At 45.4% G+C, this 23214-nt stretch overlaps 1 protein-coding gene across 1 annotated transcript in view; it reads right to left on the reverse strand.

Moving 5' to 3' along the window:
* Nucleotides 1–23214, reverse strand: part of LOC148502516 (excitatory amino acid transporter 2-like) — a 202585-nt gene that overhangs the window by 89542 nt on the left and 89829 nt on the right. The window contains exon 2 of the mRNA XM_088449720.1: nt 5932–6104. Coding sequence (XP_088305846.1) covers nt 5932–6061 — 130 coding nt within the window. The 5' untranslated portion in view covers nt 6062–6104. The remainder of the gene's footprint in view (nt 1–5931; nt 6105–23214) is intronic.

Below are 23214 nucleotides of genomic sequence, written 5' to 3' on the forward strand. Positions count from 1 at the left end.
TCTGCTCCATGCTCCTTACTTATGGTCTACCCCATCTGTGTCACCCCTGTTTGTCTGTCCCTCAACTTTAGAATGTAAGCTCTCACGATCAGGGCCTTCTAACCTCTTGTGTTTCTCCTTACTTATACTTTAACCTACTCCTTACTCCCCACTAGGGTACCTAACACTTGGTTGCTTATGCCATTGTGCTTATTTGAGTGTTATGATTACTAATGCAGCAATGTGTATAAGCCATGTCCTTGTTCTGCATTGTATTGTACTGTAATGGCGGGTACACACGGGACGATCGACAACGATAACGATATCATTGTTCGATCTCCCGGGTGTGCTGGACGATCGATATCGATCATCCAGCACACCATGTACCTACCGACGACTATAACGACCCGCGCTCGGGTTCCGATAGTAACTTGCTCGATATCGAGCAAGTTGACCTGCATGCACGGTCGATGGATGATATCGCTATCGTCCATACATGGCCGCACATCGTTGGTCGTCAGTAGCGCACGCAGGGGGGGTTTCTGAGTACCTAGAAACCCCCCCTGCACACACACACACCGACAGCCCGAGCCTTCTTCGCACAGGCTGTCAGAAAACTATCCCTTCTGTTATTTCAGCTGAGGCAGGGAACCCTCTCTCTGCACTCACGTTGCTGAACGTTCAAAACCATCCCCCTCTACACACGCTGCTGCACGGGAGCTCTCCACAGCCCGGACAGGCACGATGGTGAGATAACCCTTTGAAAACCTTCATGGTTTCTAGAGTGATTGCTTATGAATGTTTCAAGGGTGCCCTTCCAAAACATCACTAGCCCAGGCCCTGGTATGTATATATATGGATGTATGTATGGATGGATGGATGGATGGATATATATATATATGTATATATATATTATTATCCTTTATTTATATGGCGCCACAAGGGTTCCGCAGTGCGTTACAAAGTACAGAAACAAATGAGCATACAAGACAACAGTTATTAACAGTACAGACAATGCAGGACAAGTACATGATGCATAAACAATGCTGTATAACACCTAAATAAGCAGCAGGGTGTCAGTAAGCAGTTTTAGGCACCATTGTAAATGACAGTAAAAGTAAGATATATATAAATATATATATATATATATGATACTGTCTCTGCCTGCTCTTCTCTCTGAATCTATATGAGACCTGGAGCTCCATCCCTTTGCTATATATATATATATATATATATATATATATATATACATATATATATATAACATTTAAGTTTTACATATGTTTATATATATATATAAATATACTGTATGTATAGAAATATACAGGCGTGTATGTATGTATGTATATATATATATATATATATATATATATATATTAGTTTTGTTTGTTTTTCCCTGAGATTGGGGATTTGGAAACCCCCCTTTAAATATCCTGCATTTGCCCCTGGTCGTCGGTGAGTTTGTAGGGACCTAAAAATGAATGATTTAAATGATAACGAAATCGCGCCATGTGTACGCACCATAAGTCACTGGTTTTTAGTTCACTTGTTTGTTTATGTACTTTGTAAGGCACCATAATAATAATAATAATAATAATAATAAATCCTGCAAATCCTATTTTACATATCCCCCAAAAATTGTCTGATTGCCAAACATCCTCCAAGTATAATGATGCGTAAGTCCATCAACTAATGGAGGTGGGGAGGCTGCAGATGATGGGGCTGATTCTGGGGTAGATGCAGATGCTGCTGCGGTTGTGCTTTTTGCCGCAGTCGCCTCTGCGACTTTACACTAGTGCCGCTACAAAGCCCTTCCCTGTTGTACATTCATGTGTATGTATGAGCAAGTACAATAACATAGAATTCGGGAGGATATATAGTGTGATTTATAAGAATAAAATTATTCTGCAATTTACTAATTATTTCTCTGCTGCTCCTACAGAGTAAATCTGTAGTACTCTAAATATAAACAAAAAACCACTGTTAACCAAATAACAAGGAGCGCAGATAGATCTATAAAAAGTATCAAGCTATTTTTAATATAAAATATATCCATCAACACATTAAATACACATATTAAATTAAATTGCACAAAAACAATGCTGCATAATCATTAAAGTAATAATGCAACTTCAAAAATAATTGATAAAATATGTGCTAATGATGAATGAACTCCGTCTAATAAAAGCCCAATTTTGGGAGCAGCTAGTTAGTATCCTTTTAGGACCAAAATAATGATCTGAAGCCTTTAGGACAAATAGTTCTTTTTCCTTCTTTCCAAAGAAGAGAATTAATTTTGGATGACCTTTAGATCAGTCCAGATTAGCAGCCCATATGTAACAAAAATTTTTAAAATCGTGAGTCTTTTAAGGAGAGAATATCACAATCTCCTGATTACTTTCTTATCACTGCTGGTTGTTGAAAGCAATAAGGGCTCTGCTTAGTCGGTCTCCATGGGGCCAGGCAATGCAGGTTGCTGTTTTTATGAGCAGTGAGAATTCTGCTTACACAGCTTCACTGTCCTTGCCAGCAGGCTAGCGGTGGAGAGAACGGCACACTTCACGAGAGGCAATATGGTGAGAGCTCACGCTGATCGGCTGTTGGTCAGAGAAAGAACTTAGGTGGTCCAGCAGTATATCGGTTAAAGGCAGCTGCTCTAGGATGGAGTATCCCTGTTCCTTAACGCATTTCTCTGCTGTTGGAAATAGCGGTTTCCTCAGAAGGCAAAAAAGGAAGGACACACCATCTTCCTTCCTTCACTTGTCCACTTCTCAGCCATTTTTGTAGTAGGGGAGTTGCTAGCCAGGGGTTGCAATCGGAAAACCGACTGTCTTAATCCCGACAGCCGGCTTCCCGATTCCTTTATCCCGGCGTGGGATAAATGAACGGCGTCTATATCTAGACGCCTGTCATTTACCTGAAGCCGGGAGATCGGCGCCCGGCATCCCGATCGAAGGGATGCCGGGCGCCGCCAGCGGGCAGCCGCAGGGGGGGAGGGTTAGGTTTAGGGCTCCCGGGGGGGACTTAGGGTTAGGCACCCCCCTGGGGGACTTATGTTTAGGCAGCGGGGAATGGGGGGGTTAGGGTTAGGCACTTAGAGGAGGGATTAGGGTTAGGCACTTGGGGGGGAGGTTAGGGTTAGGCACCCCTAAGGAGGATTAGGGTTAGGGGGTTAGGTTAGTAGATACTTACCTTAGGGACTATCAGGATTTCCAGCGCTGTCGGGCTTCCGCTGCCGGGAACTCTGCTTTTGTCGGCCAGGCGCAGCCGGGATTCGACTGTCGGCCACAGGGCCGGCGGTATTTCATACTGATTCCCTAGCCAGCGTGTTCATGTCACGGACAGTGACTACAGCTTTTGCCGGAGTTGTGGCTATGTTCAGATGGAGAGTCTTCTACTCCATAGGGCTGGTGCAATCTCTGGTGGTGCCACCGATGTGCGGCCGATGGTGCGTCTTAATGCACACAGTGGTGGATTTGCACTGCAGCCAATGGGTGTCTCTGTACAAATACCATCTGCTGTGGCTTTAGCATATAGTCTGCACCTCTGAATCAGTTCCTATATGAGGTGCACCTCTGAATCAGTTCCTATATGATGTGCACCTCTGAATCAGTTCCTATATGAGTTGCACCTCTGAAGCAGTACCTATATGAGGTGCACCCCTGAATCAGTTGCAATATGAGGTGCATCTTTTAATCAGTTCCTATATGAGGTGCACCTCTGAATCAATTCCTATATGAGGTGCACCATTGAATCAGTTCCTATATGAGGTGCACCACTGAATCAGTTCCTATATGAGGTGCACCTCTGAATCAGTTCCTATATGAGTTGCACCTCTGAATCAGTTCCTAAATGAGGTGTACCTCTGAATCAGTTCCTTTATGTGGTACACCTCTGAATCAGTTCCTATTAGATGTGCACCGCTGAATCAGTGCCTATATGAGGTGCACCATTGAATCAGTGCCTATATGAGGTGCACCTCTGAATCAGTTCCTATATGATGTGCACCTCTGAATCAGTTCCTATATGAGTTGCACCTCTGAATCAGTACCTATATGAGGTGAACCCCTGAATCAGTTCCTATATGAGCTGCACCTCTGAATCAGTTCCTATATGAGGTGCACCTCTGAATCAGTTCCTATATGAGGTGCATCTTTTAATCAGTTTCTCTATGAGGTGCACCTCTGAATCAGTTCCTATATGAGGTGTACCTCTGAATCAGTTGCTATATGAGGTGCATCTTTGAATCAGTTCCTCTACGAGGTGCACCTCTAAATCAATTTCCTATATGAGGTGCACCTCTGAATCAGTTCCTATATGAGGTGCACCTCTGAATCAGTTCCTATATGAGGTGCAACTTTGAATCAGTTCCTATATGAGACCATTTGTTCAGGACAATTTATTCCATTTTAGACAATGTATAAAGGAACAATAGCCATGTCCTATTTGCAGGTTATTTTGTGAAATTTGATACTAATTTTATGTGACATTTACTGCCCAATGGCTGTGGCTGTAGGAAGTGGGGTTGTGGGGTTGTAATTCCATTTCAAAAGTAAAACTACAGATATTAGGCCTATACATTTAATGGTATAATCAGTGGCATAGACAGCTTTTGACATGAGGGAAGCTGAAGATGGTAAAATAAGCACCCCAGGACCATGTACAATATTTGGATCCAAATTACATCAATACTTACCCTTCACATTACTTTAATAAACCCATACACACAAGTGCTACAGAAACAATTTAAAGCAAGACAGTTAAAACTCAGTGATCACCATGCAGTAAACACAGCATCTCAGTGACCACCATACAGTACATACAGCATCACAGTGACTACCATACAGTACATACAGCATAACAGTGATCTCCATACAGTACACACAGCATCACAGTGACTTTCATACAGTACACACAGCATCACAGTGACCACCATACAGTACACACAGCATCACAGTGACCACCATACAGTATACACAGCATCACAGTAATCTCCATACAGTACACACAGCATCTCAGTGACTTCCATACAGTACACACAGCATCACAGTGATCTCCATACAATATACGCAGCATCCCAGTGACCACCATACAGTAAACACAGCATTACAGTGACCTCCATACAGTACACACAGCATCACAGTGACCACCATACAGTATACACAGCATCACAGTGATCTCCATACAGTACACACAGCATCACAGTGACCACCATACAGACGCACAGCATCTGAGTGACCACCATACAGTACACACAGCATCACAGTGATCTCCATACAGTACACACAGCATCACAGTGACCACCATACAGACACACAGCATCCCATTGACCATACAGTACACACAGCATCACAGTGACCTCCATACAGTACACACAGCATCACAGTGACCACCATACAGTATACACAGCATCACAGTGACCACTATACAGTACACACCTCATTGTAGTGACTACCATACAGTACACACAGCATCACAGTGACATCCATACAGTACACACAGCATCACAGTGACCACCATTCAGTACATACCTCATTGCAGTGACCACTATACAGTACACACATCATCATAGTGACCTCCATACAGTACACACAGCATCACAGTGACCTCCATTCAGTACATACCTCATTGCAGTGACCACTATACAGTACACACATCATCACAGTGACCTCCATACAGTACACACAGCATCACAGTGACCTAGATATAGTACACACAGCACTGAAGTGACAACAATACAGTACACAGTGCATCCCATTGCCGCCATACAGTACACATTGCATCTCAGTGACTGCTATATAGTACACACAGCATCCCAATGACCGACATACATTACACACAGTATACACACAGTAAGTAAGTTAGATAAGCAGAGGAAAAGGTTGCTGATCTGAAGTATGCAAAAGTAATTACACAGCTTAGAAAATATCAAATTACAAGTCAATTACTCACCGGCTATAGTTAAGATTAAGAGAAGATTTCTCCTTAGCCAGCTACAGTGTTTTGTCCAGCATGGTTTAGGAAACTCTTCCAGGCTCATATGATGTCCATCGGAAATGGGAACTTCAATGTGATTGGTCATCTTAGATTGGTTAACTCACCCAAGGAAAAAGCCAGTGTACAACCTGAAATAAAAGTAAGATTACACTTAGAGACAATATCAATTACATTAACTTTAATACATAATTATAAATTCAGATTGTAAATAATTATTTATTATTAACCAGTTATTTATATAGCACACACATATTCCGCAGCACTTTACAGAGAATATTTGGCAATTCACATCAGTACCAGTATATTTTTGGAGTGTGGGAGAAAACCCATGCAAGCACAGGGAGAATATACAAACTCCACACAGTTCAGGCTGTAGTGGGAATTGAACCCATGACCTCAGAGGTGTGAGGCAGTAATGCTAACCATTACACCATCTGTGCTGCCCAAATAATTGATATTCATCCTACTAGGAAATATATTTTGTGAACTTCTTGAACAAATGTCCTCACTTTCCTCATCTGAAATATGCTGACATTCTGAGGTCCGGTAAGCCGATAGAATAATGATTTAAAGTAAAGAAACAGGAGAAGGCAGTAGTGCTCAGAAGTGTAGTACTGTAAGTGTAATACGGAGTGTGGCTTAATGTTAGTGCATGAACCTTTTAAGTAGGGGTGAGCGGGTTCGGATTTCTGAAATCCGAACCCCCCCGAGCCCCCCCGATCCAAGCCGGGAATAGAGTCCGGTTCCGGTTTTCCCGCCTGACTCGGAACTGAAATCGAGGCAAAACGTCATCATCCCGCCTTCTGGATCTCGCGAGTTTTGGATTCTATAAAAGATCCCCGCGTCGGCGCCATTTCTCACTCAGGCTGTGGAGAGTGAAGAGAGAGGGTGGGAGTTAGGGTTGGCTGGGCTGTGTTGTGTTGTGCTGTGCTGCTGTTGTCCATAGGGGCTGTGTCCACTCCTCCAAAGTCCATAGGGGCTGGCTGGGCTGTGTTGTGCTGCTGTTGTCCATAGGGGCTGGCTGGACTGTGTTGTGCTGCTGTTGTCCATAGGAGCTGGCTGGGCTGTGTTGTGCAGTCAGTTGTCCATAGGGGCTGTGTCCACTCCAAAAGTCTATAGGGGCTGGCTGGGCTGTGTTGTGCAATGTCCCATAAAGGCTGTAGTCCTAAAGGGGTGATGTAGTGTTGTCCAGGGGGTGATCTGTCCATCAGAGGTGCTCCACCCAAGTTAAAAAAAAACATTTATTTCTGTGTTTGTGAATTGTGTGCATCAACAAAGGAGCAGCGCCAAGCGTGCGCCTGTGTCATAAGTAAAGGGCCAGCTGGCTCATCTCTTAAAGGGTGGTGTAACCCCCAAAGTGCACTTAAAAAAATATATATATTCTTTTCCATGTTGTGAATTGTGTGTGCTGTAGCTGCACGTGCATCAACAAAGGAGCAGCGCCAAGCGTGCGCCTGTGTCATAAGTCTGCTAAAGGGTGGTGTAACCCCCAAAGTGCACTCCAAAAAAATTAAAAATAATTTTCTGTGTTGTGAATTGTGTGCGCTGTAGCCGCACGTGCATCAACAAAGGAGCAGCGCCAAGCGTGCGCCTGTGTCATAAGTAAAGGACCGGCTGGCTCGTCTGTTAAAGGGTGGTGTAACCCCCAAAGTGCACTACAAAAAAAAAAAATTCTTCTTTTCTGTGTTGTGAATTGTATGCGCTGTAGCCGCACGTGTATCAACAAAGGAGCAGCTCCAAGCATGCGCCTGTGTCATAAATCAAGGGCCGGCTGGCTCATCTGTTAAAGGGTGGTGTAACCCCCAAAGTGCACTACAAAAAAAAAAAAATCTTCTTTTCTGTGTTGTGAATTGTGTGCGCAGTAGCCGCACATGCATCAACAAAGAAGCAGTGCCAAGCATGCGCCTGTGTCATAAATCAAGGGCTCCACAAAAAATAAACAATTCTTTTTTTCTGTGTTTGTGTGTGAAATGTATGCGCAGTAGCCAAACGTGCATCAACAAAGGAGCAGCGCCAAGCGTGCACCTGTGTCATAAGTAAAGGGCCTGCTGGCTCATCTGTTAAGGGATGGTGTAACCCCCAAAGTGCACTCCAAAAAAAAAAAAAATTCTTCTTTTCTGTGTTGTGAATTGCATGCGCTGTAACCGCATGTGCATCAACAAAGGAGAAGCACCAAGCGTGCGCCTGTGTCATAAGTCTGTTAAAGGGTGGTGTAACCCCAAAGTGCGCTACACAAAAAATAAACAATTCTTTTTTTCTGTGTTTGTGTGTGAATTGTATGCACAGTAGCCGCACGTGCATCAACAAAGGAGCAGTGCCAAGCGTGCGCCTGTGTCATAAGTCTGTTAAAGGGTGGTGTAACCCCCAAAGTGCACTCCAAAAAAAATTAATTCTTCTTTTCTGTGTTGTGAATTGTGTACGCTGCAGCCGCACATGCCTCAACAAAGAAGCAGTGCCAAGCATGCGCCTGTGTCTTAAGTAAAGGGCCAGCTGGCTCGTCTGTTAAAGGGTGGTGTAACCACCAAAGTGCACTCCAAAAAAACCCAAAAAAATTATTTTCTGTGTTGTGAATTGTATGCGCTGTAGCCGCACGTGCATCAACAAAGGAGCAGCTCCAAGCGTGCACCTGTGTCATAAATCAAGGGCCGGCTGGCTCATCTGTTAAAGGGTGGTGTAACCCCCAAAGTGCGCTACACAAAAAATAAACAATTCTTTTTTTCTGTGTTTGTGTGTGAAATGTATGCGCAGTAGCCGCACATGCATCAACAAAGGAGCAGCGCCAAGCGTGCGCCTGTGTCATAAGTAAAGGGCCAGCTGGCTTGTCTGTTGAAGGGTGGTGTAACCTCAAAGTGAGCTACACAAAAAATAAACAATTCTTCTTTTTTTCTGTGTTTGTGTGTGAATTGTGTGTGCCGTAGCCGCACGTGCATCAACAAAGGAGCAGCGCCAAGCGTGCGCCTGTGTCATAAGTCTGTTAAAGGGTGGTGTAACCCCCAACATGCACTCAAAAAAAAAAAATTTCTTCTTTTCTGTGTTGTGAATTGTGTGTGCTGTAGCCACACATGCATCAACAAAGAAGCAGCACCAAGCATGCGCCTGTGTCATAAGTAAAGGGACGGCAGGCTCATCTGTTGAAGGGTGGTGTAACCCCCAAAGTGCGCTCCACAAAAAATAAACAATTCTTTTTTTCTGTTTGTGTGTGAATTGTATGCGCAGTAGCTGCACGTGCAAAGTCTGTTAAAGGGTGGTATAACCCCCAAAGTGCACTCCAAAAAAATGTAAAAGTCTTCTTTTCTGTGTTTGTGTGTGCCTTAGCCGCACGTATATATCAATATAACATAAATGGAGGACAAAACTTTATCTGAAAAATAAAATAGGGAAAGATCAAGAACCACTTCCTCCTAGTGCTGAAGCTGCTGCCACTAGTCATGACATAGACAATAAAATGCCATCAACATTGTCTGCCAAGGTTGATGCCCAATGTCATAGTAGAGGGCATATAAAATCCCAAATGACAAAGTTCAGGAAACTGACCATAAAATAACATTTAAATCATCTGAGGAGAAACGTAAACTTGCCAATATGCCATTTACGACACGGAGTGGCAAGGAACGGCTAAGGTAATTCCCTATGTTCATGACTAGTGGTTCAGCTTCACATGACGATGGAAGCCCTCCTCCTGCTACAAAAATCAAACGAGTTAAGCTGGCAATAGCACAGCAAAGAACTGTGCGTTCTAAGAAGATATCACAAATCCCCAAGGAGAGTCCAAGTGTGGTAGCGGTTGCGATGCCTGACCATCCCAACACTGGACGGGAAGAGGTGGCTCTTTCCACCATTTGCACGCCCCCTGCAAGTGCTGGAAGGAGCACCCACAGTCCACTTGCTGATATGCAAATTGAAGATGTCACTTTTGAAGTACAACAGGATGAGGAAACTGGTGTAGCTGGCACTGAGGAGGAAGTTGGCGAGGAGGATTCTGATGGTGATGTGGTTTGTTTAAATCAGACTCCGGGGGAGACAGTTGTTGTCCGTGGGATGAAAAAGCCCATCACGGTCATGCCTGGGCAGAAGACCAAACATTCCACCTCTTTGGTCTGGCAATATTTCTATCCAAATCCGGACAAAAACTGTCTTGCCATATGTACCATATGTAAAGGTTAAATAAGTAGGGGTAGGGACGTTAACCACCTTGGAACATCCTCCCTTATACGTCACCTGCAGCGCGTTCATAAAAAGTTACTGTCAAGTTCAGAAACTTTGGCTAAGACCGTAAGCAGTCCAGGGACACCTAAATCCCTGTGTCCTGTTGTATCCAAGTGCCTGCAAACCACACCGTCAACTCCCTCCTCATCAATTTCCTCCTTAGTCAGGATCGGAAGTAGTCCTGCAGGCCATGACACTGGCATGACTGACTCCTATCCGGGATTCCTCCGGAGGATCCTGCATTGCTACGCCTACTGCTGCCGCTGCTGCTGTTGCTGCTGGGAGTCATTCATCATCCCAGAGAGGAAGTAGGAACACCACTACTTTTACTAAACAATTGACCCTCCAACAGTCCTTAGCGAGGAGGATGAAGTACGACAGCAGTCATCCTGAAGCAAAAAGGATAACTGAGGCATTGACTGCTATGTTGGTGTTAGATGTGCGTCCGGTATCCACCATTAGTGCAGTGGGATTTAGAAAATTGATGGAGGTAGTGTGTCCCCTGTACCAAATCCCGTCTAGATTCCACTTCACTAGGCAGGCGATACCGAGACTGTATAGAAACGTTAGAAAAAGTGTCCTCAGTGTCCTAAAAAATGCGGTTGTACCCAATGTCCACTTAACCACGAACATGTGGACAAGTGGAACAGGGCAGACTAAGGACTATATGACTGTGACAGCCCACTGGGTAGATGTATCACCTTACGCAGCAACAACAGCAGCGTCACCAGTAGCATCTCAGAAACACCAGCTCGTTCCAAGGCAGGCTACGCTGTGTATCACCGGTTTCAGTAAGAGGCACATCGCCGACAACCTCTTAGAGAAACTGAGGGAAATCATCGCCCAGTGGCTTACCCCACTTAGACTCTCCTGGGGATTTGTGATATCTGACAACGCCACCAATATTGTGCGGGCATTACATCAGGCAAATTCCAGCGCGTCCCATGTTTTGCTCACACAATAAATTTGGTGGTGCAGAATTTTCTGAAAACCGACAGGGGCGTGCAGGAGATGCTTTGGGTAGCCCGGAAAATGTCTGGCCACTTTCGCCATTCAGCGACTGCGTGCCGAAGACTGGAGCGCCAGCAAACACTCTTGAACCTGCCCCGCCATCACCTGAAGCAAGAGGTTTGATGCGGTGGAACTCAACCCTCTATATGCTTCAGAGGATGGAGGAGCAGCAAAAGGCCATTCAAGCCTATACATCCACCTATGACATAGGCAAAGGATGGGGTATGCACCTGACTCAAGCACAGTGGAGAATGATTTCCATGTTGTGCAAGATTCTCCAGCCCTTCGAACTTGCCACACGTGAAGTTAGTGCAGACACTGCCAGCTTGAGTCAGGTCATTCCCCTCATCAGGCTTTTGCAGAAGCAGCTGGAGAAAGTGAAGGAGGAGCTAAGACGGAGCGATTCCACTCGGCATGTGGGACTTGTGGATGAAGCCCTTCATTCGCTTTGCCAGGATTCCAGGGTGGTCAATCTGTTGAAATCAGACCACTACATTTTGGCCACCGTGCTCGATCCTAGGTTTAAAGCCTATGTGGTGTCTCTCTTTCCGGCCGACACATGCCTGCAGAGGTGCAAAAACCTGCTGGTGAAAACACTGTCAGCTGAAGCAGAACGTGACATGTCAACAGCTCCTTCTTGATTTTCTCCCGCAACTGGGGCTGCCAGGAAACAACTTAGGTATCCTAAGCAACCCACTGGCGGTGATGCAGGGCAGGCAGGACCAAGTTTGGACATCTGGTCCGGACTGAAGGACCTGGCATCAATTTCTGACATGTCTTCTGTCACTGCATATGATACTGTCACCATTGACAGAATGGTGGAGGATTACATCAGTGATAGCATCCAAGTAGGCATGTCAGACAGTCCATACCTGTACTGGCAGGAAAAAGAGTCAATTTGGAGGCCCCTGTACAAAGTGGCTCTATTTTACCTGAGTTGCCCCCCTCCAGTGTGTACTCTGAAAGAGTGTTTAGTGCAGCCGGGAACCTTGTCAACGAAAGGCGTAGGAGGTTGCTTCCACAAAATGTGGAGAAGATGATGTTCATCAAAATGAATAATCAACTCTTCCAGGGAGACCAGCCTCCAGAACGTACAGAGGGACCTGTGGTGGTGGAATCCAGCGGGGAAGAATTAATACTCTGTGAGGATGAGGATGTACACAACACTGAAGAGGGTGAGGAATCGGTGGATGAGGAGGATGAGGACGACAACTTGCCTCTGTAGAGCCAGTTTGTGCAGGGACAGATTAATTGCCAGCTTGTTTGTGGAGGCCCAAATGAACCAATCAATTCAGCCACAGTCATGTGGCAGACCCTGGCACTGAAATAATTGGTTTGTTAATGTGTGCATGTCCTGTTTATACAACATAAGGGTGGGTGGGAGGGCCCAAGGGCAATTCCATCTTGCACCTCTTTTTTTTCTTTGCATTATGTACTGTTTGGGGCCTAGTTTTTCAAACTGCCATCCTGTCTGCCACTGCAGTGTCACTCCTAGATGGGCCATGTGTTTGTGCCGCCAACTGGTGTCGCTTAGCTTAGTCTACCAACTACCACGGTGCAACCTGTTGGCCTAAGAACAATATTGTGAGGTATGAGGTGTTCAGAATAGACTGGAAATGAGTGGAAATTAATGTTATTGAGGTTAATAATAGCATAGGAACAGAAAAACCTACAAATTCTGTGATTTTAGCTGTTTTTATGCTTTTTTCCAAAAAAATACAGATCCAAAACACAAAACCCAGAACCCAAAACACGAAAGGGTGGTTTTGGCAAAACCAATCCAGATCCAAAACACGAAGAAAAATCCAGATCCAAAACCAAAACACGAAAAGTGGCCGGTGCACACCCCTACTTTAAGTAAATTTTAGTCAAAGAGACTTCAGGTTTTTCGTTCCAGCAATATATGATTAAATCGAACAGCACTGAAAAGGAGGAGTATTGCATAAATTACACAAAAATATAGTTAAACATTTTATGGGACAGTTTTAATTAATCACATGTGATTTATCTCCACGGAAAATTATGGACTCTTAATTGAATCTGCCCTATTGTGGACTAAAAATCTCTTACAGTGAAAGAAGCTCCAAATAACATGCAATAGGCAAAATAAAAACATTTTACAATGTCTTAAAAACTACATAAAAAGGAAAAATTAAGTGTCAAATCAATACTCCAAAATGGTGATGTTGTAGTGTGTTAATATTTATTTAAAATAATGTTAAATGGGCATAAAAGATTACTTTAAGTATTAAAACTTATCTTTAAAATTATTGTATTTTTTTTACATTAAAGTAACATTTTCAATTATTTTTTTTTTCTTCAAAATTATTTATTTTTTTAAATAGTATTATTATTTTGTCATTTTTATAGAGTTCTAAAATAATTTTAATTATTATTTTACCAATGAAGTATAGAGAATAGAAGTATGTGCCCGGCTGGTTGTAATGGGATCGGAAATACCAACGCTGGAAGACCGGCAGTGAAGATCCCGGCAGGTAAGTATTTTAAAGAATTCACTAACCTTGCCCCCCTCCCCCCTAATATTCCCTTAGGGGTACCTAACTCTAACCTCCCCCCAAGTGCCTAACTCTAACCCCCCTGTAAGTGCCTAAACCTAACCCCCCTTCCCCGCAGCCTAAACCTAAGTCTCCCGGGGGGGTGCCTAACCCTTACCCCCCCTTCCCCTAGCCTAACCCTAATTCTCCTGGGGGGTGCCTAACCCTAAGTCCCCCTGGGAGCCCCTAACCTAACCCTCCCCACCTCACGGCTGCCGCTCCCTCCACCTGGCTTACAGTACCTTCGATCGGTATGCCGGGCTACCGGCGTAGGTAAAATGACAGGCGTCGGCAGGGGCTTTTCTAGAGAGGAGGGGGCCCATGTGCAGTCTCCGACATGGGCCTCCTCCTCTCTGTCAGCGGCCGGCGGTCGGCAGCGCACTGAGCTGTGCGCGGCCAGCGCCGGAGTTATAGACTCTGGGCACTAGAGTGCACCCAGAGTTTATAGAGTATGCACAGGTCACCGGGAAAATGGCTGCAGTGGCCATTTTCCCTGTACTGCGCGTGCGCAAACAACGGGAAAATGGCCACCATTTTCCAGTCGTTTTTACAGTGCCAGACCCCGCTCCGGCGTGGGACTCCGGAGAGGTAAGTATACTTTGGGTGCAGGGTGTGCAGTCCGGGGCCCCTCTGGACCCAGGGACCCATGTGCTCTGCACACCCTGCACCCATTATAGATATGCCCCTGGGCATCAGGATTTCGGCGCCTGTCATTAGACCCCTGCCGGGAGTAGACAGTCGGGAAGCTGGCGGTCGGCATTTTGACCGCCAGCTTCCTGACTGCATCCCGTTGTAATGAGCATCATGCTTAATCCTTCCTGGTGCAAGGATTGCTTAGCCCATGTCTGTCACTTTGCCATCGCCTTTTATATGTCATTTTGAAATGCCAAAAAACCTCAATTGAATAAAAGTTTTTGTCCCCATCCATTATCTTCCCTTATTCCAGGGGTGTTTTTATAATGGGTGCAGAGTGTGCAGTGCACACGGGCCCCTGGGTCCAGGGGGGCCCGCACTGCACACCTTGTACCCATATTATACTTTCCTCTCCAGAGTCCCGCTTTTGCGACAGTGTCAGCACTGTATAAACACCTGGAAAATGGCCACCACGGTGAGCGGTGCAGTTGCCCAGGATGCAGGGCACTGTTGCTATCCCACGGCCCCTGCGTCTGGCTAGCATGCTGCAGCCTGTACAGCCATCAGGAGTGTCCTGAGAACGCTCCTGGCAGTGTCGTACTTCCACTGCTGCAGACAGTACTGTATGCTTGCTGCCTCTTATAACACATATCCTGTGACTTTGAAATGCTTGCGTTCTCCTTAGAGTCATTGCTCTTCTCTCACATGGAGCGTTCAGTGATGGTATTACAGGACACTTCAGCTCTCCATACACAGGAATGTAATATCTATGACCAGGGGCATAGACAGAACTTTTGTGGACCCTACAGTACAGCAATTATTTTGAAGTGGCCCCAACCCAAGTGCTTCTCGAGAGACCTCTCTCTCCACAGTGAAGGCTCATCATAGTACTGCCCTAGTTAATTTTATGAACCATAGTAGTGTCCTTATTAATGTTAAGCCCCAGTAGTTTCCTAGTTAATTGTATACCTCACAGTAGTGCAGTAGTTTTACATTACACCACACAGTGCCACCAGTTCATATTATGCCATATTGTAGTGCCGCCAGTACACATTATGCCACACAGTGCCCTCAATTCACATTATGCCACAGTGTCCCCAGTATATACAGTATTATGCCATATTGTAGTGTCCCGTCAACATTATGCCACATTGTAGTGCCCAAGTTCATATTATGCTACACTGTAGTGCCCCTACTCATATTATGCCACACTATAGTGTCTCCTGTTCATATATGGAGAAATTACAGTGCCCTCCAGTTTATATTCCACTGGTTAATCAGCATAGATAATTGCACATTACAATAAATTTTTGGTTTTAATACACCTATGCACTTGCAATTTCCTTTTGATAAAATAAAACCAGAGCAGAACCATTTATACATTATGAACAATTAAGAGCAAAATGCAATAACAGATGACCATTACTTATAAATTGCTTTAACCTTGGGGCCCCATAAAGTGTAGTGTACAGTCCAGCTGAATATTTCTCGTTGGTGCACTCTCTAAACCTGTTGAAGCTCCTGGGTATAATGTCTGGGTTCTTAGCCAAAGTTATATATTAAACTTTGAAGGTTGGTAAGAGCTGACTTTCTCTGCATGAAGAAACTAATGTTTCCTTTCCTTGAATGGTGACAATTTGCAGCTCCCTGTCAGACAAAACTGCTACTTTATAACTTCTCAGGCGATTAGTGCAACAAAAGTATCCTGTACTGAGCTGCAGAAAGTCTCCATCCTCCTCTGGTGTGGGGCCTATCCATTTAACGACATGAAAGTCTGAGCGTCCAGCGTTCAGACTTTCATGTCGCTGAGGTGCAACCTCCCTATCTATTAACATGCCGAACCTGACGACCGTCGTCAGGTTGACGGACATGTTCGATAGATAGTCGGGGTCGGCAAGGACCCAGCGTGCACGCGCATCGCTGGTCCTTGCCGGCTATCCACTTGCAAACTTTCTGCACGTTCCGACCAAAACCTCCTGGTTTTGGTCACATCATGCAGAAAGTCGGCAAATGGATAGGCCCCTTAAATTTACCCTTTATCTGACTGGGAATAGCAAGTTTTAGCTGCATATTTCTGTAGTGTTGATTCTTGAATTATTTATGCTTTCTACGATACTGGATCTGTGTTATCCCATGCTGTGCTATGTGGTTCTGACTGAGGCCCATGATTTTCGGGAATCTGCACGTGCGCAGGACACATTCTGCGAGTGTGCAGAATGGGTCCTGTGTAGTTGCACGCAGACCATTCTATGCCTCTGCCTGATTGACAGTCGGGGTAAGCCGGCACTCCCTGAAATGGGGGCGTGTCTGCCGCGTTTTCTAGGAGTGGCAAGGCCAGGGACTGCGTCGTTTGATGCAGTGTCCTTGGCTCACAAGCCAGGCAGCCTGAGTTAGCTGAGGCTATCGTGACCATCGACCACCGATGATCACGATGGTGATCCCAGCCTGCAACCTCCGTCGCAGTGCTGGGATCGCAAATGCTGCAGGGGGTGTCGTACACCTCCTGAGGCATTTGCATAATAGCAAGAACGTACTTGCATAACTGCTTGCGTGCAACTTTGCAATTGCAATCCTTACTGAATCACCTCCTGTGTCCTGGGAAAGCTGCTGTAAGTGAGCTAGCAGGCTGATTGCACCTGCGCTGACGTGCTTACTGCTGTTTGTCAGCTACTGTCACTTCCCTAAATGGTGCTGGTAATACAGGGGCTGGCTAGTTAGGTTTAGGTAATCAACTGTGTTTTCCCATATACCAATGCAACACTTTTTTGGGTGTTTCAGCACGAAGCCCATGCAAACTGCTGGGATGTATAGTTTGTGGTGTAAGGATGTGTAGTTTAGCAACGGGGCTCACTGACCTCCCTCACGATAGCCAACTTGATTATGAGCTGGTAGGATTGCTCAGTGCTCTCTAATCTCTTCCTTTAAGCCGCTCATGGCTATCAGTCACCGGGGAGAACAGTTGGGAATCGAATAAAACACACACACTATTCAGTGTTCCTCCCACCGGCAGTTACCTCACCACAGTGCAGCCACCAACTGCCGTTCTCTCAAGTGCAGGGGTCTATTTACTAAGCAGTGTTAGGAGACAGAGTGAAAAGTGATAAAGTGCCAGCCAATCAGCTCCCAACTGTCATCTCACAGGCTGTGTTTGAAAAATGACAGTTAGGAGCTGATTGGCTGGCGCCTTATCACTTTCTTATCACTTTTCACTCTGTCTCCTAACACTGCTTAGTAAATAGACAACTTAGGCCCTCATTCAGAGCCACTCGCTATTTGCGGTCGTTCGTTCTAAAACTAGGGGTGGCTATTCAAATGAACCGTTCGCTGTTTGCGGTCTGTTCACGCCTCTATGTCTGAACGAGCGAACAAAACTTGCATTCGTTTTTTGGAAAAATACGCCCCCTGGTCGCTCGCATCCTACGTCATGTCCGCTATTTATTAGATTAATCGAGTACATCGACAAGGGTATGAACTGCTCGCTATTCTTGGGGTTGGTGTTTGCTACCACAATTTTGCGAGCAGTTCTGACTATAAAATAACCCAGTGACGGGGTCAATAACGCTGCTGTATTAATTATGCACACCCATAAAACGCCCGTTTTGACCTTTAAGCACGCCTGCGTTCTGATTTCCACTCCCCATTTTCAAGCACCTTCCCCTGTTACCACCCACATACGCCTCTTTCTGTCACTCAAAATAGCAGGCATTCGCTATTTTGCGAGCACATGAATTTCGGCCGCACTGACTGGTTAGCGCATGCGTATAACGATCCGTACGCATGCGCAGTTGGGCTAACATCGCTCGGAACGAACGAGCAGCCGCTTACGAGCGGCTCTGAATCAGGCCCTTAATCCTTTGAGCCGACCACAGCACTCACTGGTCCCCTAATGCCCACCACCACTTAGGGGACCAGTGCAGAAAGTCACTGAACCCCCAGAGAAAACCGTTAAATGATGGTCAATATTAGACAATGGCTAAACACATTCTAACTTTACATTTTTGTAAGGGCACCTCAGTGTGGATAGGCACATAGGGTCTTGGTGGGGGGGGGGCACACTGGAACGGATGGATCTCTGGCTTGTTATGGTCACTGTACATAAAAGAAGGAGTGCAGTCTAGGACCCCTCCCCCCTCACATGCTGCATCAGAGTAGGGCTCTCCCTGATTTTATTAATATCTTACATACTGTATATACTGTATATATATATATAAAGAATAAAGTTCTTATTGATCCTAATGTACCATACTTTACTAATATGCCAACTTATTTTTCTACTAAAATGTAGTCGCCAATGCTGTGCCAGCTTATATGCCTCTGTATGAAGATTAGGGTTGGCTCAATGTTTTGACTGGTGTTACTCTTGTCTAACCATGATTTTAACATTGCAGTAACTTTCCTAAAACCTTTTATATAGTATTTCTCCCCCACTGGCACATGCAGGGGGGAGAAATCTCAGAGGAACATCCGAAAAAAAATTTGGCCCACAATCATAGCCCCGCCCCCTTGCAGCATTATGCCAGGTCTGTGGGTAAGGGGCAGAGATTCTATGAGAATTGCATTATTTTGGTCCAATCGCTCTCCATAGATGCGCAAATCACAGCATTCCCCATCAATGAGCTCCTGCAGCATCCCAGACTCCCAAATATAACATATGTGTGTGCTATACAGTATGTATATACAGTGTAAATTTATGTGTATATATATATATATATATATATATATATATATATACACACACACAGATATACATATACCCAGCTTTACATGCATAAAGTGAAACTTCCTTCCCCACAAATCTTGCATTTACCCTGGTCCCCAATTACTATTTAGTATTTACTATAGGTATTTCCAGTTTGTTTTGCTGTAGCCTATGTCTCACATTGGGTAGAGACAGTCTGTAATCACCTGTAGACTGCTATATATTATTTTCCTGCACTCCAGCCTATATTTCACCTTCTGCAGATCAGTCACTTGGAGGAAACTGCTGTCTGGCCCATACACCATCTATATATCTGCACCAGGACACTGGCTAGGCTCTATTATTACACCTGGCTCAGGTACAGAGAGCATGGTAGTAACTATACAGAGCATACACATAAAGTGATACATGTCTGCATAGGGAGAGATAAGAACTGTGATTACTGTGTAATAATTCTCCTCGTTGTACATGTTCTGTCTGCAGTGATATAACTATGTGCATATCATCACAAACTAATTATATAATATCATTCTGACAGCTGTATGTCTAGGACATGTGTAGTGGGGTAATCGGTGACAGTGCTGGAGACCAATATCCTGTCTGGGGCTGAGACCAGATGCCTGGAGTCTCAAGGGCTCATCAAAGAGACAGTTATGGAGGGAGTAAGGGAGAGAGAAAGAGAAAGGGAGGGGGAGAGAGAGAAGGGAGGAGAGGTGAGGGGAAGAGAGATACAGAGAAAAAGGGGAAGAGAGAGAGAGAAACCATGCAAAATAAGCGGAAGGGGGCAGAGCCAGCACCACCATTAGGCAACTGCCTAAGGGTGCTGGCCACCGGAGGGCGCTGCTGAGTACATTTAACTAATAATTGAAGGATGTTGCTGTGAGGTACTAATCTTTGGTGGGGCACTGATTTATGAGCAAGCAATAAATTGCAAACTGCAATAATTTCTTATAATGGACTTCATATTACTCTTCCACAATGTCCTTGTGATAGTTTCCTATACAGTTTACATACAGTATACAAATGATCTCCGTGTAGGGGAAATACCAGGGCTGGTTCTAGGGTTAGGGTTAGGCACCCCCAGGGGAGGTTAGGGTCAGCCCCCCCCCGGTAGGGTTAGGTTTAGGGAGTGGTAAGAGGGGGTTAGGCACGCCGTGGGGGAGGTTAGGGTTAGGCACGCAGTGGCGGAGGTTAGGGTTAGGCACTAGGGGGGGGAGGTTAGGGTTAGGCACGCCATGGGGGAGGTTAGAGTTAGGCACTAGGGGGGAGGTTAGGGTTAGGCACGCCGTGGGGGAGGTTAGGGTTAGGCACGCCGTGGGGGAGGTTAGGGTTAGGCATGCCGTGGGGGAGGTTAGGGTTAGGCACTAGGGGGGGAGGTTAGGGTTAGGCTTGCCGTGGGGGAGGTTAGGGTTAGGCACTGGGGGGGAGGTTAGGGTTAGGCACGCCATGGGGGAGGTTAGGGTTAGGCACGCCGTGGGGGAGGTTAGGGTTAGGCACTAGGGGGGGAGGTTAGCGGGGAGAGGGGTGGGGATAGAGTACTTACCTTCCCTGTCGGGATCTTCTCCCTTAGGGCTGTCGGCATCGGTATATGAACCAGCGGCTATTCAGCTGCCGGGACTTCCTACCCATTCATGTTGTAGCAGCTAGCACTATTTTTCAAAGGATTACCATATAAACTCCCGAATTTCCAGTGAATTCTATAGAAACTTGGTATTTTACTAATAGTCATTTGATTGTTTTTTAAGGACTGATGAGTTTACACTAAATAAAAATGGTAAAATTCAAAATAATATTGCATTTTCAATGCATTCAATAAATGTATAATATCTTTAAATATAAAATTATGTGTAATTAACCTCTGTTGACTTGCATAGGCAAATGCATGGGGGGTTTCCGGCTACCTGGAAACCCCCCTCCCCAGCCCATAACCACAATAGAAATAGAATTTTACTAGTGCTGCAAGTTATTCTCAGTATCACAAATGAAATAATTAGCACCACCTGTAGATCTTTTAACATGTGTCAGCCAGTAATATATAACCTGTGCACCAACTAGGAGTTCTGGAAAACATGCACTGTTAGGGATGTGCTGCTATAGAGCCCAATATGTACATATATGTCCAGGGCAGTGCTAGGTTCTTCTGCTGCTCCTCCAGACTCCCGGACTTGCTCCCATGCCCGGGAATGGTGCCCAAATATAAAATAAAAACATTCAGCTCAGGCAGGATGGACCTAATGACGCATCTAATGGCTAATTACTGTGATCACTGGTCCTGTATATGCTGGAATTATGACACACAATACACTTTGTATGACACATATTAAAACTGGTTAAGTACGAATTCTACCCTCTTCATGAACTGGCAACACTCAATCAAGCTTTTGGAAACCCCCCTCTAGAAATCCTGCATTTGCCACTGACTTGGGACCTGGTTCAGAGATTTATGCTAATGCAATTGCAACTGCATACTCTCACGGATCACAGCGTAAACATCGGTACCATCGACGCACATCGGCCGGTCACGCAGCATGTAAGGCAAGTTTGACCGGCCACAAACACTGCAGCTCTCCTGACACACAGGGAGGACTCATGCTGCATAGGTTATCACAGGGGCTAATTTATGCATGCCCATGAAATGGAGCTAAAACGTTCAGACACATCCCCCATACACTGGCTACCTGTCACTCACTTAGCGATTTGTTGCTGTCTGTGGGCCAGTTGCTAATACGCACGCAATCGGCCAATTGTTGCGTACTGCACATGCATCGCATGCATGGGACTGTGGGCCTGATTCAGACGCGCTCTGAATCAGGGCGGCTGCTTTTTTTTTTTTTACCCAGCCTCCTGGCCACCCACAGCTTTTGCGAGCGGCCAGGTGATGGTCGCAATGGTCGTGACCATCGCGACCATCGGGCTTGCGACGAGACCCTTGTGGTAGGGTCTCATCTGCCGCAAGCCCCAGTGGGCTTCCGGCTCTAAAAGAGCCGGAAGCTCACTACTGATATCACTGGTGATGTCAGTAGGGCCGCCCACAAACGGCAGGCATTCCTTCAGGAACGCCTCAGTTTGTCCAGCCACCCCGCCTACAAAACATCAACATGGACAGCCGCCCCATTTGTAGCGAGCCCCGGAGCGAGAGAATTTCTCTCTAACTACGGGGCTTGCGCACGCCATGCATGCGCAATGCACAACCACTGACATGCTTGCGAGCGGGTCTGAATCAGGCCCTGTGATCGCAGTGACTATGCATACCAATTGCAGAGTGATTGACAGGAAGTGCCATTTGTGGGAGGTGACGGGGGGGTGGTCGGCCCAACGCAGGTGTGCCAGTGCATTTGCAGGGGGTGCATAACTTAGCCACTACACAGCCTGTGGACTCATAGCATGCGCTGAAGTTAGCAATTCCTGAGTAAGGTCAGAGCTTGGGCAAGTGTGCGTGAGGCTGCGATAGTACTCGATTGTACCGATGTTTTCACAGTCTTGCTAAACATTACGGATGTGTGTAAGGCAAAGCGGGCGTCCTTATGTAGTGCTGCGATGGCCTAGCCATCGCAATGCATTAGCATACTATCGCAGTTGAACTGCGTGCATAATCGCAGCTGCAATTGCAGTAGCGATCCTTGCTGAATCGGACCCTGTGTATGAGATTAATTGCAATGCAATCGCTGTGCGTGCGTGCGCAGTTTGACATTCGCACATGCACAATAGCAAGCCATTGCTCGTTCTGAGAAAATATCGGCATTGTGCCAGTCTCTGAATCAGGCCGCTGATGTATGAGTTACATGCCTTGCACCCATTTCATATGGAAGATAGAGTTTGAATGTAAGGATCACCCGATCTCATACAATATGTAATCCTTTATATTGTGATAAAAAAATATATAGATAATTCTATACATAATTAGAAATTATATTAATATATTAGTAAGTAAGCCATGTGCCTAATACATACACGCATTTACAAAAACATGATTATCACATTAGGGGGGAGAGGTCTCAAACCTTCTGAAGAATGGAGAAGAGGACAAGTGGAGATGTTGACCATAGTAACCAGATATTATATAATATAAGAAGATTTAAAGGTGAAAAATATGGAGCAGATTATCATCTATAATCACAGTGCTGTAATAAATCA

Source organism: Taudactylus pleione, unplaced genomic scaffold (assembly GCF_031769625.1).
Source record: "Taudactylus pleione unplaced genomic scaffold, aTauple2 ptg000494l, whole genome shotgun sequence".
NCBI classification, from domain to species: Eukaryota; Metazoa; Chordata; class Amphibia; order Anura; family Myobatrachidae; genus Taudactylus; species Taudactylus pleione.